Source organism: Alternaria viburni, assembly GCF_023758015.1.
Source record: "Alternaria viburni strain BMP 2772 chromosome Unknown scaffold_5, whole genome shotgun sequence".
Classification (NCBI taxonomy): Eukaryota; Fungi; Ascomycota; class Dothideomycetes; order Pleosporales; family Pleosporaceae; genus Alternaria; species Alternaria viburni.
Genome location: NW_026055774.1, coordinates 124,441 through 138,152, shown reverse-complemented (window position 1 = coordinate 138,152; position 13,712 = coordinate 124,441). Strand labels below are relative to the sequence as shown.

Genomic DNA, 13,712 nt, shown 5'->3' with positions numbered 1-13,712 from the left:
TTCCGCCGTTCTTCATACGCCCAGCGTAGTCCGACGGTTAGTGTATCTCTCTTAGGATAAACCACACGGCCGTCATCTCTTTTCCTTCTCGGTGTAATACCTTTTCTATACGCATCACTCGGCGACTTCTCAACCGCTTGCGGGATCACGACTCATTGGGCTGGCTGGCAAAACAACGGGTCAACGATAAACGTACGTGGGACGGGGAAACCCGAGATGAGCATGGTGGGCTAGGAAGGGTGACGAACGCTCAGGATTTTCTTGGTATCGTTTTCTCAGTCTTTTTGGTTCATGATGATACAGAAAAAAGCAAGGGAGTTCTTCGGAAATCGTCTTTGGGTATCTCTAATATCCGTTCGTGTATGTCTTTGCTGCGCATTTCATGTAGAATAAGCATTGCTCGGCGAAACTTGTACTGGGGACGGGATGGATGTAACTGGGTGTGGTTTCGAGGCGCGAATGCTCTTTACTTTCTCCGTCATCGTCGAAGTGCATACATTGTAGGATATCATGAATGGTGTTTTCTGTCTTTATCGTCCTTCATTTCGAAAACGTGTTGTCATGGTGATGTGAGCACAAGGCATTGGAAGGATTTCAGTGAAGGTGAGATGAGATGGCTATCGCATACCGCAATCGTTCTCCTGTTATCTCGGTCTATTTCATATGGAGGTGCGTCATCGACCTCTCCGCCGATACACTGCGCGACAAACGCACGTCTTGACAACAAACAGATATCCTCGATACGCTGGCGGAGATGTGAAGATGTTTAGGGAGGGTGAGATAGGATAGCTCCCACGCGCGCTATCGGCCTCTTCGCGTCCCCCAGTCGACAGAGAGCGGCGCGACAAACGCACGTCTTGACAACAAACGGATATCTTCACTCTCACTACTCACTGCTCCTCGTCGCACAAAGGGCCCGAGCTCCCCACGCGCTCTCACCTCCAGCCTTTCTTCACCTCGTTTCCCTTTTCTCACCCACACACCTTTTACCTTTACTTCAAAATCACCCAAGACTCACGCGATCGCAACCGCAATCGCAATGGATCAACCAGCCTCAGGCAACCACCACGACCCTCACGCGATGGCATCGCAAGCTGACGCCAAGCCGACCGCTTCGACCGGCTACCCGGTCGCGTATTTCCTTTGCGATGGTGTCACTGAGAAGACGCTCAAAGCGAGTCCCAACCATACTCACCACATACAAGCCCCACGCTAACTCCAACCTCCTGCTCCAACAGACCTCTCTCATGCTGTCCCGCGTGCCCAAGCTACGCAAAGCGCGCATAGCAGGATACCGACGTTCTGTACGCTCTGGCGACGGACCCAACACGCTCGCATTCGATGCAGTAAACTTTGGTGAGTGGAGCGGCGAAGAAGTCGTGAAAGGCGTTGTTTTTCAAGCGTTCAATTTGGAGGAGGAGCGTCGTGTGATTGAGTATGCGGGAGGCTCCGGCGAGGTGAAGCAGGTGGTCATGAAGGTTGCTTGTCCGAGTGTACTGGGCCTGGCGGGGAAGATGGAGACGGTGTTGGGGAGGATCTTTGTTCCTGAGGTACGTCGAACTTTTCTTTGGCTTTGTCAAAAGGAGGAGGTGGAGGCTGGCTGGTAAGTTTGCTAATGTGCATAGGGTGATGGCGATACTCTGGTCGGGAGTGAGGACAGTAACCGCAGCACGATGGCTGTGGATGGCGATCGCAACGAAGAGTACATCGACGAGTTCAGCGACGAGGACTTCTCCGAGACCAGCTCACAGGCCACCGTCGAGGGTCACCCGACTCCACGCATCTCACCTTCGATCTCGACTCTCAACGACGCGGACGTTCCGCACAGGTCTCTCGATGACCTTCCGCTTTCTGCCATCAATGAGCACCCAGCGGACTCGATGATCGAAACTACGGACTGGGCGGCCACAAGACAGGTTGAGACTACGGACCTCAACCAGATTGAGGAGCCTGAGGAGATTCAAGACGTCGAGGAAACCGAGACCGAGGAGTCCGACGAGTCCGAGGAAGATGACCAGGAGACTGAAGGCACTGAAGAGATCAAGGAAACCGAGGTCACCGAATACAATATCGATACCATCTCCATGAGCTCAACCAGATCTCTAAGACCATCGGACTTCCAGAGGTTCCTCGGAGCTGAATCTGCACGTGCAGCACCGATACCCTCCCCTTGGCAGCCAACCGTCCCCTGGGAGAAGAGGACTGCGCTCGCACCTGTCCGCAACGAGATCGTACGCACCCCTAGCCAGTTCAGCGGCACTGAGACTAGGAGACGCAAGACCAGCGACAGCATCAAGTCTCTTGTCGACCACTTCGAGAACTTGTCGCCGGCGAGCACGCCTACCAAGGACAAGTTCGGCAAGGACGGCTCTTTCAAGGACGGTTCCATCAAGGACGACTTCATCAAGAACGACTCTATCAAGGACACCGGCAAGGACACCGATAAGGGCGCCTGGGTGACGTGAGAACTTCGCGTCCTGATCAGAAAGAATTTACGACACCACCGTTTGGCACTGCTACGTTCGTTGAAACAGAAGTTTCTTTGGAAGGAGGAGGTATATACGGGTCTGGATGTAGGAGAATTGGTATACGAGAGACTTTGTGTGTCTACTCAGTGAGGAGGGTTTCGGGGCCTTACTTGTATCTCTCTGGCAGTACCACGTGTACACTTGCCTGATTGCTTACTTACCTGCTTGCTCAAATGCTTGCATTCACGGTTGTTTGTTGGTGTCAAGGTCAGAAGATGGTTGGGGCACAACGGGTGATCCACGATGAGGGGAGACTGTACTTGCTTACTTCATCTCACACCCTTCTTTCATACTCCGTTTCCTCTGGGCCCATATGTGACTGCAAAACTAACGCTGCCTGACCATGCCGACGTCTGCGTAATGTGAGGTCTATACATTCTCAGACAATCTCAACCACTTTGTCCAAACAGAGGCTTTCACACGGCATGAGACTGATTGTTTGAGTTTCGATACTGTCGAAGATATCAAGAAAAGTTTGATTGTAAAGATCTACAGAAGAAGAGAATACGACTACCGAAAGTATCACCCATCAGAAACGATGAGATCTACCTTGCACCAACGCTTAAGCCCATAAGCCTACCACCCTAAGCGCGGCTGAAGCACTTAGTAACCAACTCGCGATCGGTCGAGCCATTGGGCGTCAGACCAAGCACGTAGCTCTGATCGAACGCACCAGCCGACCAACCAATGTAACCGAGGTAAACGTCGCTGTTCTTGTTCAAGCTATCAAGCGCAGCGCACACATCCTTCTCGCACGACACAGTGTTTCCGCCACCGACCTCAGACAAGATAGCTTGACGCTTGTTGTCACGGAGCCAGGTAGCGAGCGGGACGAAAGAGTCTTCGACGTGGTCGCTTGTGCACTCAGCGTGGGTGCCGGAGTTGTCGCTGTCGAGGTAGCGGTGGACGTCGAAGATGAGCTTGTCGGTCGTGCCGTCGGCGTCCTTGACCTTGAGGAGGGAGGGGCCGCTGGCGGTGGGGAAGGTACCAGCGGATGTGTAGTCTGTACCTGGGAGGAGGATCATTTGCGACTTGGCGCCGGCCTTGCGGATGGCGGTGACGGCGGCCTGGCACGAGTCGGCCCAGGTGGACATTGTGAGGTCGTGGGGCTCGTTCATCAGGCCAAAGGCAACGTTCTTCTCGGATGCGTACTTGGTAGCGATCTTGGTCCAGACATCCGCGAATTGTGCGTTGGTTGGGCCGCCTTGGCCGACGATCTGGCCGTTCCAGCGGGCGTAGTTGTGGAGGTCGAGAAGGCAGACTGCGCCGGTGGCCAAGCAGCCTTGGACGAGCTTGTCGTAGGCAGCGCTAACGGTGGCGTCGAGGTTACCACCGAGAGTGTTGCCGGTAAGATGCTGCCAGCCGATGGGGAGACGGTAGATGTTGAGCTTGTCGTCCTTGGTGAAATGTTGCATCTGGGCAATGCCGTTCGCACCGGGGTCGACGTAGGCTCCGCTGCATGATCCAGATGTGTCGCATCCGAAGTCGAAACCAGCAATGTTCATACCGGCGTACTGGGTCTTTCCGGAGCTGGCTGCCGCGTTGGCAGCGACGGCAGCCTTGCTGGGAGCGGCAACAGCTACTGCTGCTGGAGATGAGGTCTTAGCAGCGGGTGCCTTGGTGGCAGTCATCATGGTTGTAGGAACAGGGCTTGCTACAGGGCTTGCTGCACCGGCACCAGGAACACACTGAGAGTACCAGTCGTTCTGGACCTCGCAGTGGTATCCGGAGACACATGCGGTGGCACCGGTGAAACCCTTTCCACCACACTGTGTGTAGGCTGCGCTCTGCGCAGCGTAGGCACCGCTTGCTGCTAGAGCAGCGAATGCGAAGGAGTAACGAGCCATTGAAGCGAAGTTTGGATGAAGTAAGTAAGGATTTGAATAGATGAAGGAGTGACAATGCGATCTAGCACAAGTAGAAGTAAAGGATTGAAACTTCACAAATGTGATGGGGAACGATAGAGAAGGTGGGTAGGTAGCGCTTTTATCATGCCATGGTAAGAGTAGGTACTCCAAGGGTCACGTCCTTGCGCTTCCAACCCGTTCGAGACCTACATTCCAGAAGACGGCGTGGCGGCACGTAGTCTCCGCATTGTTCCCACCGTTTCACGATCATTACCGAGAAGCTCGGTGGTATTGAGTGGCTGTGAGCAAGAAACACGGGAGATGGGTCGCTTGTGCGACGTTTCCGGCATCTGCAGCTGTCAGTGCTGTCATCGGAGCCTTCGGAGGGCGGCGGCTAGTCCAAGCGAGATGGTCGACCCGCTTTTTGGCTTGCTTTCGAACCCGGTGAGCGGTTTCGAGCCCGTTCGTGGTGTTGGAGTGAAACGACTAGGCTGAGTTTTGTGGGGAACGGCGTAATGTTTCTTCATTTCGCCAAGATGAGAGGGGTGTGACAAGCTTCAGGATTCACGGAGAATAGAAGCTTGGTATGCTTGTTCAAAGACGCGACGACGTGTTGGAAGGCTTGTTTGGAGACGCGCAAGGGAGGAATGACTGGTCTTCGTGGTTCAGTGATTAGGCTGTCGTACGTCCTTGCGACGTGGAGTTGGATCGTCAAAGTCGTGGGGTGAGCCGCAGTTCAGGTACCGCCGGGTTACAACCGGTGGAAGAAGTCGACATCGTGGAGTGCTTAGTTTGTTTTACAAACGTGCACATTCGTAACGGGTAGACAGCGATGATCTCATGTCATCATGCCGTACGGAAAAACTACGCGTGCTTCGTGGCTGCCATTCTGTTCATCTTTTTGGTGTCGCCTTGGGAATCTGAGACATCCTCTACCAATCTCCATCCTCGGCTTCAGAGCGTGCCGATGCGCAAAGAAGTATTCGGACAGATTCGCACATTCTTGTGATGTCTGTACTCCCCCGATGCGATTTCTTCTCCTCTGCTGACCTTGCCGCCCGTCCTGGAAAGCATCTATGCCGTCGGAAATAACATCACCACCCGTGCGCCATTATCTTCTTTTTCTTCATCGCTGACGTCGTCTATTTCCTCATATCCTTGTGTTGGTAAGAACCCAGCCGCAGAGGCATCAGGTTTCGCCTCCTCATCAACCACGTGCCGTTTCCTCTGGTCATCGCGGTTTTTTTCTAGCCCTTCACATCACGCGGTGGAACGGATGGCTGATTGTTCATCGATGCTCGCATTCGTCTCATTCCTTGTTCCAATGTACCAACACTGGATCATTTACATAGGTTGGCAGGCCTAGTCAAGCGCGGTTAGCACGTCTTCCGAACATCTTATACCTGCGACCGTTTACTGTTCGAGTCTTGCCTTGCACAAAGAAGACTGTTCTTCATGGGAGTAGCAAGGTTGGAAGAAACTCGGTAGCGTCAGTAACCTGACGCCATCGTCGATGATCTGATGCGATAGCCTACTCCGTAAAGTCCTTCATTGTCTCTTCAACTGATAGAGCGCTCCGGAAAGACTAGAGAAGTCTATCGTAATTCTGATCAGCATTCTGTACGAGTGATAAGTCTTTCCGTCGGGTTTGATCTGGTTTGGACATTGCAAAACCTTCACAGCTCGAATGTCATTGGAAGCCGGTCTCTAAAGGGCAAGCCGCAAGGCTATGTAGTGCTCAGGCTACAATCATCGACTAGAGCCCTTGAATGGGGTATTCTCAAGCCTGAAGGCGTATGTCGCTGGTGTTCGTTCGGTCCAGCAGCCAGCATGATGACCCCGCCTTTCCAAGAACAGTTAGCTTGTGTAACTTGGCGGCCATTCACATGCATTATAGTAAATATAATGCGCTTCCTAGCCTTGCGACACTTATTTTCCTTCCCCCTTTTCGCTTTCAAATCAGTGTGGGTTGCGGAATCGACGAGCAGGTCCCAAGGCACATCCAGGATATCTCAAAGACAAGCCAATGTCACAAGCCTCGCCTGCTGCGACCATCAATCGACCTTACTTGACGCCATGCCTACGGTCGCTATCAAACCTGGTGCGATAGTGTTTGTAACAGGCGTCAACGGGCTCGTCGGAAGCCATGTCGTCGATCAGCTTCTGAAGCGAGAGTACAATGTTCGCGGTGCTGTGAGAGATGCCGAGAAACACAAATACATGACCGAGTACTTCAACGATAAGTACAAGAAGGCGAAATTTGAGTTGGTCGAGGTGCCGGATATGACAGTCGAAGGGTGCTACGACGATGTTGTTGATGGTACGTCAAACCTTTTGTCATTAGTGGTATCTTGACTTCTGATATTGAAGAACTTCATCCGCAGATATTGAAGGCTTCATCCATGTCGCTTCTCCGATCGGAGGCATCTCCGACGTCAATGAAGCGATCTCCATTACCGTGAACGCGGGTCTAAATGGTCTCAAGGCTTGCGCGAAGGTACCCTCATGCAAAGGCTTCGTCTTCACCTCGTCATCCCTTGCCGCAACGTTTCCTCATCCAAATGTGGAATTCTCAATCGATGAGAACACATACAATGATGAAGCATTGAAGATCTTGGAGAAAGAGCCTGGCAAACCAGGGCTGTTCGTCTACGCCGCCATGAAGACTGAGACCGAGAAGGCAATGATGAAATGGATGGAAAATAACCAGCCTGGCTTTGTGTTCAACCGTGTTGTGAGCAGAAAGTCTAAGCTCCAGAAGGGTCATCGCTAACCCCAAATAGTTGCCAAACGCCAATTTTGGCCCAGTCGTGATCCCCGAGCATCAAGGCTTTCCTTCAACCATCGGTTGGGCCCGTGCTGCTTGGGAAGGCGAACAGCTCGACTTTTGGACCACTTCCGTTGGCCCGCAATGGTATGTCCATCCTGTTGACTGCGCGCTCCTGCACATCTCCGCGCTGATTCACAGTGATGTTAACAATGAACGTCTCTTTGGGTTCGCGGAACCGTGGAGCTATAACCAGATGCTGGATATATGGCGTAAGCTGTATCCTGAAAAGAAGTTCCTCGATAATATCGAGGGCATGGGTGTTGACCGAATGAGTTTGCCGAATGCCAGAGCTGAGGAAGTCATGAGCTGGTTGAAGGGACCGGGGTCGAAATGGGACAGTCTTGAGAAGGGTTTGCAGGAGATGACTGAAAACTGGATTTGACAGCCCCTTATTCTTTGAGTCGCTGGATATGCGACTCTTATCAGCTGTGTAGTTCAGCAGGCTTACCATGTTGGCAATGAAGTCATGTCAATCCACATTCCTCGAACACGTCCCGATCGCATCTTCTTCCGTCTTCCAGTGGGTAAAATCCTTCTCGTCTTCTCGTCAAACCCTACCATGAGATGTTTTGCGCAACAGAGGATGGAAGATTTTGGAGCGCGGCCGCGGTGACCAAATCCTGCACATCAAGCCACTACAAGCCACGACCGCTCAGGGCGCAGGAAAATTAGACCCTTGTCCCCCGCAGAAGTAACCTACGATACGCGGGGAGAAAAGTTGGGGTTGGCGACAGCAAGTTGCCAAGTCGTGGGGTTATTCGTGGGAAAATGTCACCAAGACGAGGCGTTCACTTGGCGACGCATCTCATAGTCTGGGGATACATCGGTTAAATCTGCGCCAAGTTTGCTACACCACCGTTCTCGCATCGTCATTCACGGAAACAACCTGGATGCCAGTTCTTCCGCTGGCTTGGAGGCTGTAATACCGGGGTAGCTTTGTGGAAGCTATGGCCTTGTGCAGCTACACGAGCATATCGAAGACGGTCGCGCCAGGATTGTAAGTGGAATCGCGTGGGAATAATGCGCGTGATGAGGCTTCTGGACGGAAGGAGAGCTGGGCGAGGAGGTGTTGTGGGTGATATAAAAGCTAAGGCAGCTGCAAGCAATGCAAAGTACCTCTCCTGCATCTCGACAGTCTTCAATTGGCCTAGAATCTCAGTCAGAAGAGCTCAAATACCCTCATACTTCACAGCCAATCGTCAAGATGAAGCTCGCTACCTCTGTCATCCTCCCTCTTCTTCCTGCGCTATCATCGGCAGCAGTGATTCGTCGTCAGAATGGCGATGGACCACAAGGAGGCGCAGACTCCACTCAGGGCGATCTCGGTGCACGACCTCTTCCACGATTCCCTTTCCCGGTTACCAAGTTCCCGGTACCGACCGAGACGGTCGTCCTCAACGAGACCATGTACATTCAGCCCGGCCAGGTCTTCGATGGGCAGATGAAGCGTTATGAGCGCGTGGAGGGCTCGTGCAACGAGCAGGCGGAAGGAACAGATGCCGATGCTGTTTTCAATCTGCTACCAGGAGCCACGATCAGGAACGTGGTCATCGGAAAGCACCAAAGCGAAGGTATTCACGCGCTTGGCGATGCATGGGTCGAGAATGGTAAGCTCTGAGACCAAAATTGATCTGACCAGCATACTAACGCCCTTATGACAGTCTGGTGGGAGGACGTGTGTGAAGATGCCCTTACATCCAAGGGCCTCAACACACAGCTTCGCGTTATCGGGGGCGGTGCGCGCTCCGCAACCGACAAGATCTTTCAGGACAACTCGCTAGGCGGAAAGTTCAACATCACTGGATTCTACGCCGAAACCTTCGGCACTTTCTACCAGTCGTGCGGCAACTGCTTGAACCAGGCGAAGCGCAATGTCACCATCCAGAACGTCATTGCCGTCAATGGCACCAGGATGGGAATAGTAAGCCCCCCAAAGGTCCTCCTCTTTCATTGTCTTCTTACTAACACATGGGTAGATTTCACCCAACTACGGCGACGAGTACCGCATCAAGAACGCCCAGGTCGTAGACGTCGAGCGCTGGGTCGACAAGGAGATCGGAAACAACGTTCAGACCGTCCCATACACTGTTGGAACCGGTCCAGATGAGAAGTACGCGCTGTACAACCTGACGCGCGACCACCTTACCGACTTTGAGGGCGAGATCTTGGATCAGTATGTTCCAGAGAACCCGTACGAGTGGCTGGAGGAGTTCTGGCCAGAGGGCACTGGTGCTGCGAGGAAGTAGAGCGTTATGGTAATGATCTAGTCGACATAATTAATAATGAGAGCATTTATCGTGAAAACCTTTGTCGATGAAGACTCGCGCGCGGGCGTATCGGCTGATGTGCATCTCAGCCTCGTGTGTGGCATACCGGTACACGATAGGTACGTGACGTTTTCGGCAGTGCTATCATCATTGCAGAAAGCTTGCCCCAATAAGCGCAATGGAAAGGTATTGTGGCTGACGATAGATAGGACACGAGTGGAGGCGTGTGCGTGCGCGCGAGCAGGTGTTTCTTGCCCGCGAAAATCAGGCTCGAAGCTGACAAGGGCCTCATAAGCACAGACCTCCCAACATCCGTCCCGCTCAGCCTGCGTCCTCCATACTGCCACAACGCCGCGAGAGGGGGCATACAGCAAGGCTGGGTTTGACACAACGATGCAGCTCAAGCAGGATATGCCGTCAAGGCATACGTAGCGGATGCTGTAATTTGAGCGTGGCTGCTCAAATCCCTACGACTCTTCGCCTAGTAGCGTTCTCAGTTCAAGACATAGTACGCCTCCATTTATTTCGAGAGAGGATACAGATCACTACTTTTCCTGCTTTTCCTGCTTCTTTTGGCATACTCCTATGTGAAGGACTCCTTATCAATTTACAGGCGGGCTCCGTTCTTGCTGAAGGAGCTCTTTGTCCATCGTCGCCTCCACCTCATACAGGTTACGTCGACGGTTATTGCTTGATTCATTGAAAACCGACATTCTTCTTTCCTCATATCCGTCGGAAATATGAAAAGCGACACCGCTGTTCTCCTCCCAGATGCTCAAGCGCCTTCGGTCTATGCGCAGATCTGGAGCGACACCGCCAAAGTCACGAGTCACCAGAAACCTGGAGTCGCTTTCGATGCCTTGCAGCTGACTGCAATAAATTCCATTTTAAGTAAGGACAGCGTGCTCAACCACTTCAACAAGAAGCACGCATGATCAGGCATGCTTTGTCGAAGCCGTTACTTTCCTTCGGAACTACCCACGCTCACGATTTGTAACATGTTTTTGATTGCGAAGACCTCTTCTGCGGACATGCTGCGATCGCTACTTCTTATAAATCACTGTATTTCTTATTCAGTATTGTATCAGCGGGTTCAGTTTCATTTTCTGATCCCTGCCCACTCTGCTATGGACAACTTCAACACGCTCAACTTGGCGTGGGCTCAAAGCTACGAATCCACATGTTGCACTTCACTGTGCTCAAACAAAGTGTCTCGAAGAATGTTTGTTCGAAATAAATCGCCTGCATTCTACTCAAGATGTGAGAATTGATGTTGTATCGTCTTATCGCGCTAACGAGTTCCAGTCAAATGAAGAAGTGCACCAACACTACGATTGTATTTCGCAAGCAACCCTTCAAATCCTTATTCACGCAAAGGGAGACTGGGGTCATTCTACGATGTATTTAGTCCCCACAATCCCGCCGTTGCCGTCGCCCTAGTTTCCAAGTTCCTCCGCGACCCGCCCCCCACCACGAAAATTCTCACCGCACCATCTCCACCACCAAACCCAACACCATTCATCAACCAACATGATAGTTTTTATGATTCTCAATCCTTCCATCCACCAATCAAATACCAACGGACAGATGGCCGGTAAGCACAACAACACTCCTCTGTCTCCCCGACCAAAATCTGACAAAATTCATAGAGCTGGTTATGGCGCCAGGTTAAGGTTACTTAACATTACTTCCTGGTCACGAAAGTGGCGTGGGTTCGAGTCCCACTCTGTTCAGCATTCGTCTGGCTATAGTCAGATACCCCAGGTATTCTTTTTTGGTGATTTTTGGACATTTTTTCGAGGTTTCGGTGAATGGGCATAACAGGCGCCACCACACGGCGCCAGCCACCTGGATATCTTGTAAAACAGTTCGTGAAACAGCTCTGATCATCAGGTCTTAGCAGATTTGTTCTGGTTTAATTTTAATAGCCCGCTGCAATTTTGGTGACACCAGGCAAAGAACATGTCGGAGGATGCTACGTTTTTGAATGGCGAACTCAGTCGACACATCGAGATCATGTTTGCGACTTTAAACTGAGCCTTATCTCAGCCGAGAAAGAAGACATTAAGGGTGGCGTTGTTTATTTGAGTAGATAGAGGATGGAGATCAGAGCGTCCACATAGCTTCATAGTCACATAGTTTTGAGGAGGACAGAAGGCGCCAACGACACATAGCGAAGTGAACAGTTGCTTTTTGGAGAAAGAAGGATACCTGTTGGAATGAAGAAGAGAAGAAGAGGTCGAAGAGGTAGGTATTTATATGCACAGAGGCAGAGCAAGATCCATGTTTGAGGTGTGGCGTTGGCACGGAGAAGAGAACATGGGCTTCATCTTGTTGTTTCTAGTTAAGATGCAAGGTTTTCGGGAACAAAGACATCATAGGCGCTCCACGGTGTTTTGGTGATAGAAGGTATGACTCGAAGCTTTCACATGAGGGAAATGAGTATCATTTTTGAGAAACTGAGAAGGTGCCAGCGACATGGGAAAGCACAATGATCTTTTTGAGAGAAGATTGAGTAGTGGTTCGAATAAAGAAGAGGAGAGGGCGTCTAAGTAACAGGTATATATATTCACGGGAAAAGACGCGCGGGATGTGACCTTGGCGTTCAAGAAGGACAGCCAACATGAAGGCTGTACAGGTTGGTTTTGGATCGATTTGCATTCCGCTCGAGGACGGAAACATAGTTCAAACCGTTGAAGGGTTTGATAATAGCAGGTATGGCTCGGAGTGTTCACATCAATATATATCCTTTAGGTTTTAGGAACACAGAACGCACCAGCGACATGAAAGGTTCAATCAATGTCTTTTTTTGAAGGGAGAAAAAGAGACTGTTGGAATAAGTAGAAGAAGAGGGTAGCTGTGTAGCAGATATATATGCGTAGTAAAGGACGCACGGGACCTGATCTTCACGTGTAGAGGGTATGACCATGCTGGGGTAATCGCTTCTGGATTGATTTCCGATCTGCTCCAGGAAGGAAACATACAGCGAAGCTGATTCGTTTTCGATGATAGCAGGTGTGGCTCGGAGCGCTCACATCGCAGTGAAATGTGCCTTCTTTTGAACAGAGAGTTGCGCAGCCAACATCATAGCGACTAGATACTCTTTTTAGAAAGACAGTAAAGGATTGCTGTGATGAAGAAGAGTAAGAGGCGTTCAAGTGGCAGGTATTTATACTCAAGAAGACCCGTGCAACATAGCTTTTTCGATGGTCGCATTTATCGTCATCGGCAGTTGACCTCGTGTTTTTGGAAGTCATATTCCGTTTCGATCAATTCTTTTCGACAGCAGGCGAAAGACATTTGTCTTGTCTCTTGAACTTTTGGATAGAGAAGATAACCAAGATATCGCTCATTTCAAAGATGTTCGCGGCTCGTGCGAGGAGGCAGACATCGGTATGGGGTTGACAGTCTTTTGATAATACCTAGGTGACAGGCAAGGTCTGGAGCGAGGACATCAAGGTATATCAAGAACCTTTTAAGAGACGCGGAAGAACGACTCAGACACATTCTGGTTCATTGTCCTTTTTGGGAAACAGAGAACTGAGCTGAGTTGAAGAAGAGTGTAAGGAGTGAGCGGGTAGATATTTATACCGACACCAAGCAGCCATGCGCTATCGTGTCTTGTAGAGGCAGTGCCGCTCATAAAATAGATGAAGTCTTCTTTCTGGTCTCCATCAGTGAGATGTTCTCTTTTTTTTTGGTGACAGCAGGCGACAGACATGGCATCTTCCATACCTTTTTTCGGTCGGAGAGGACCATCGATAAGAGCACTTTGACTTTTGGTAAAGGTTGCAGATCGCAGCGGGTGGAAAATGAGTAATAGAGACTGTACTTTGGAAAGTAGAAGATATGGCATGGAGTTCTCATACTCCATCATTGCTGCCGTTTTGATGGCAGAGGAACGTCCTCTCCACACATGCGATCTCGATCCATGGGTTTTTGGAAATTGAAGGAATGGTTGTAGATGTAAGGAAGAGAGTCAAAACTCAAACAGGGGCTATTTATATGCAGATGAAGACGCACAGGCCGTCATCTCGTCGCACAGATTGTGGAAAAGTGATGATGGCGATGATCACCACCGACCGGAGAAGCTGCACCTCCGCTGTGAAGAATGGAGGGGATCAGTGTCTCCTTCTGGGTTGCAGTATAAGAACGCTTGCTTCAAAGCGCATGAGAAAGCTGATGAAGACAGGCGTGTGTAATACAAGTAGATCATACGAGTCCCGCTCGCCTGATGGTG

The 13,712-nt window shown here is 51.0% G+C and overlaps 4 protein-coding genes across 4 annotated transcripts; 3 read left to right on the top strand and 1 right to left on the bottom strand.

The window, feature by feature from the left end:
- Positions 1-1,148: 1,148 nt before the first annotated feature.
- On the top strand, positions 1,149-2,465 carry J4E79_002899 (uncharacterized protein; the record flags this gene model as incomplete). Its single annotated transcript, XM_049351796.1, has 2 exons — positions 1,149-1,550; positions 1,626-2,465. The coding sequence occupies 2 exons, from the start codon at positions 1,149-1,151 to the stop codon at positions 2,463-2,465; spliced, it is 1,242 nt and encodes a 413-aa protein (XP_049213267.1).
- Positions 2,466-3,112: 647 nt separating this feature from the next.
- Positions 3,113-4,375, bottom strand: J4E79_002898 (uncharacterized protein; the record flags this gene model as incomplete). The annotated part of the gene is made up of 1 exon (XM_049351795.1): positions 3,113-4,375. One exon carries the CDS (start codon positions 4,373-4,375, stop codon positions 3,113-3,115), a length of 1,263 nt encoding a protein of 420 aa, XP_049213266.1.
- A 2,076-nt stretch (positions 4,376-6,451) lies between these two features.
- Positions 6,452-7,587, top strand: J4E79_002897 (uncharacterized protein; the record flags this gene model as incomplete). Its single annotated transcript, XM_049351794.1, has 3 exons — positions 6,452-6,695; positions 6,760-7,109; positions 7,159-7,587. The coding sequence occupies 3 exons, from the start codon at positions 6,452-6,454 to the stop codon at positions 7,585-7,587; spliced, it is 1,023 nt and encodes a 340-aa protein (XP_049213265.1).
- An 822-nt stretch (positions 7,588-8,409) lies between these two features.
- Positions 8,410-9,451, top strand: J4E79_002896 (uncharacterized protein; the record flags this gene model as incomplete). Its single annotated transcript, XM_049351793.1, has 3 exons — positions 8,410-8,812; positions 8,867-9,126; positions 9,182-9,451. 3 exons carry the CDS (start codon positions 8,410-8,412, stop codon positions 9,449-9,451), a joined length of 933 nt encoding a protein of 310 aa, XP_049213264.1.
- Positions 9,452-13,712: the final 4,261 nt, after the last annotated feature.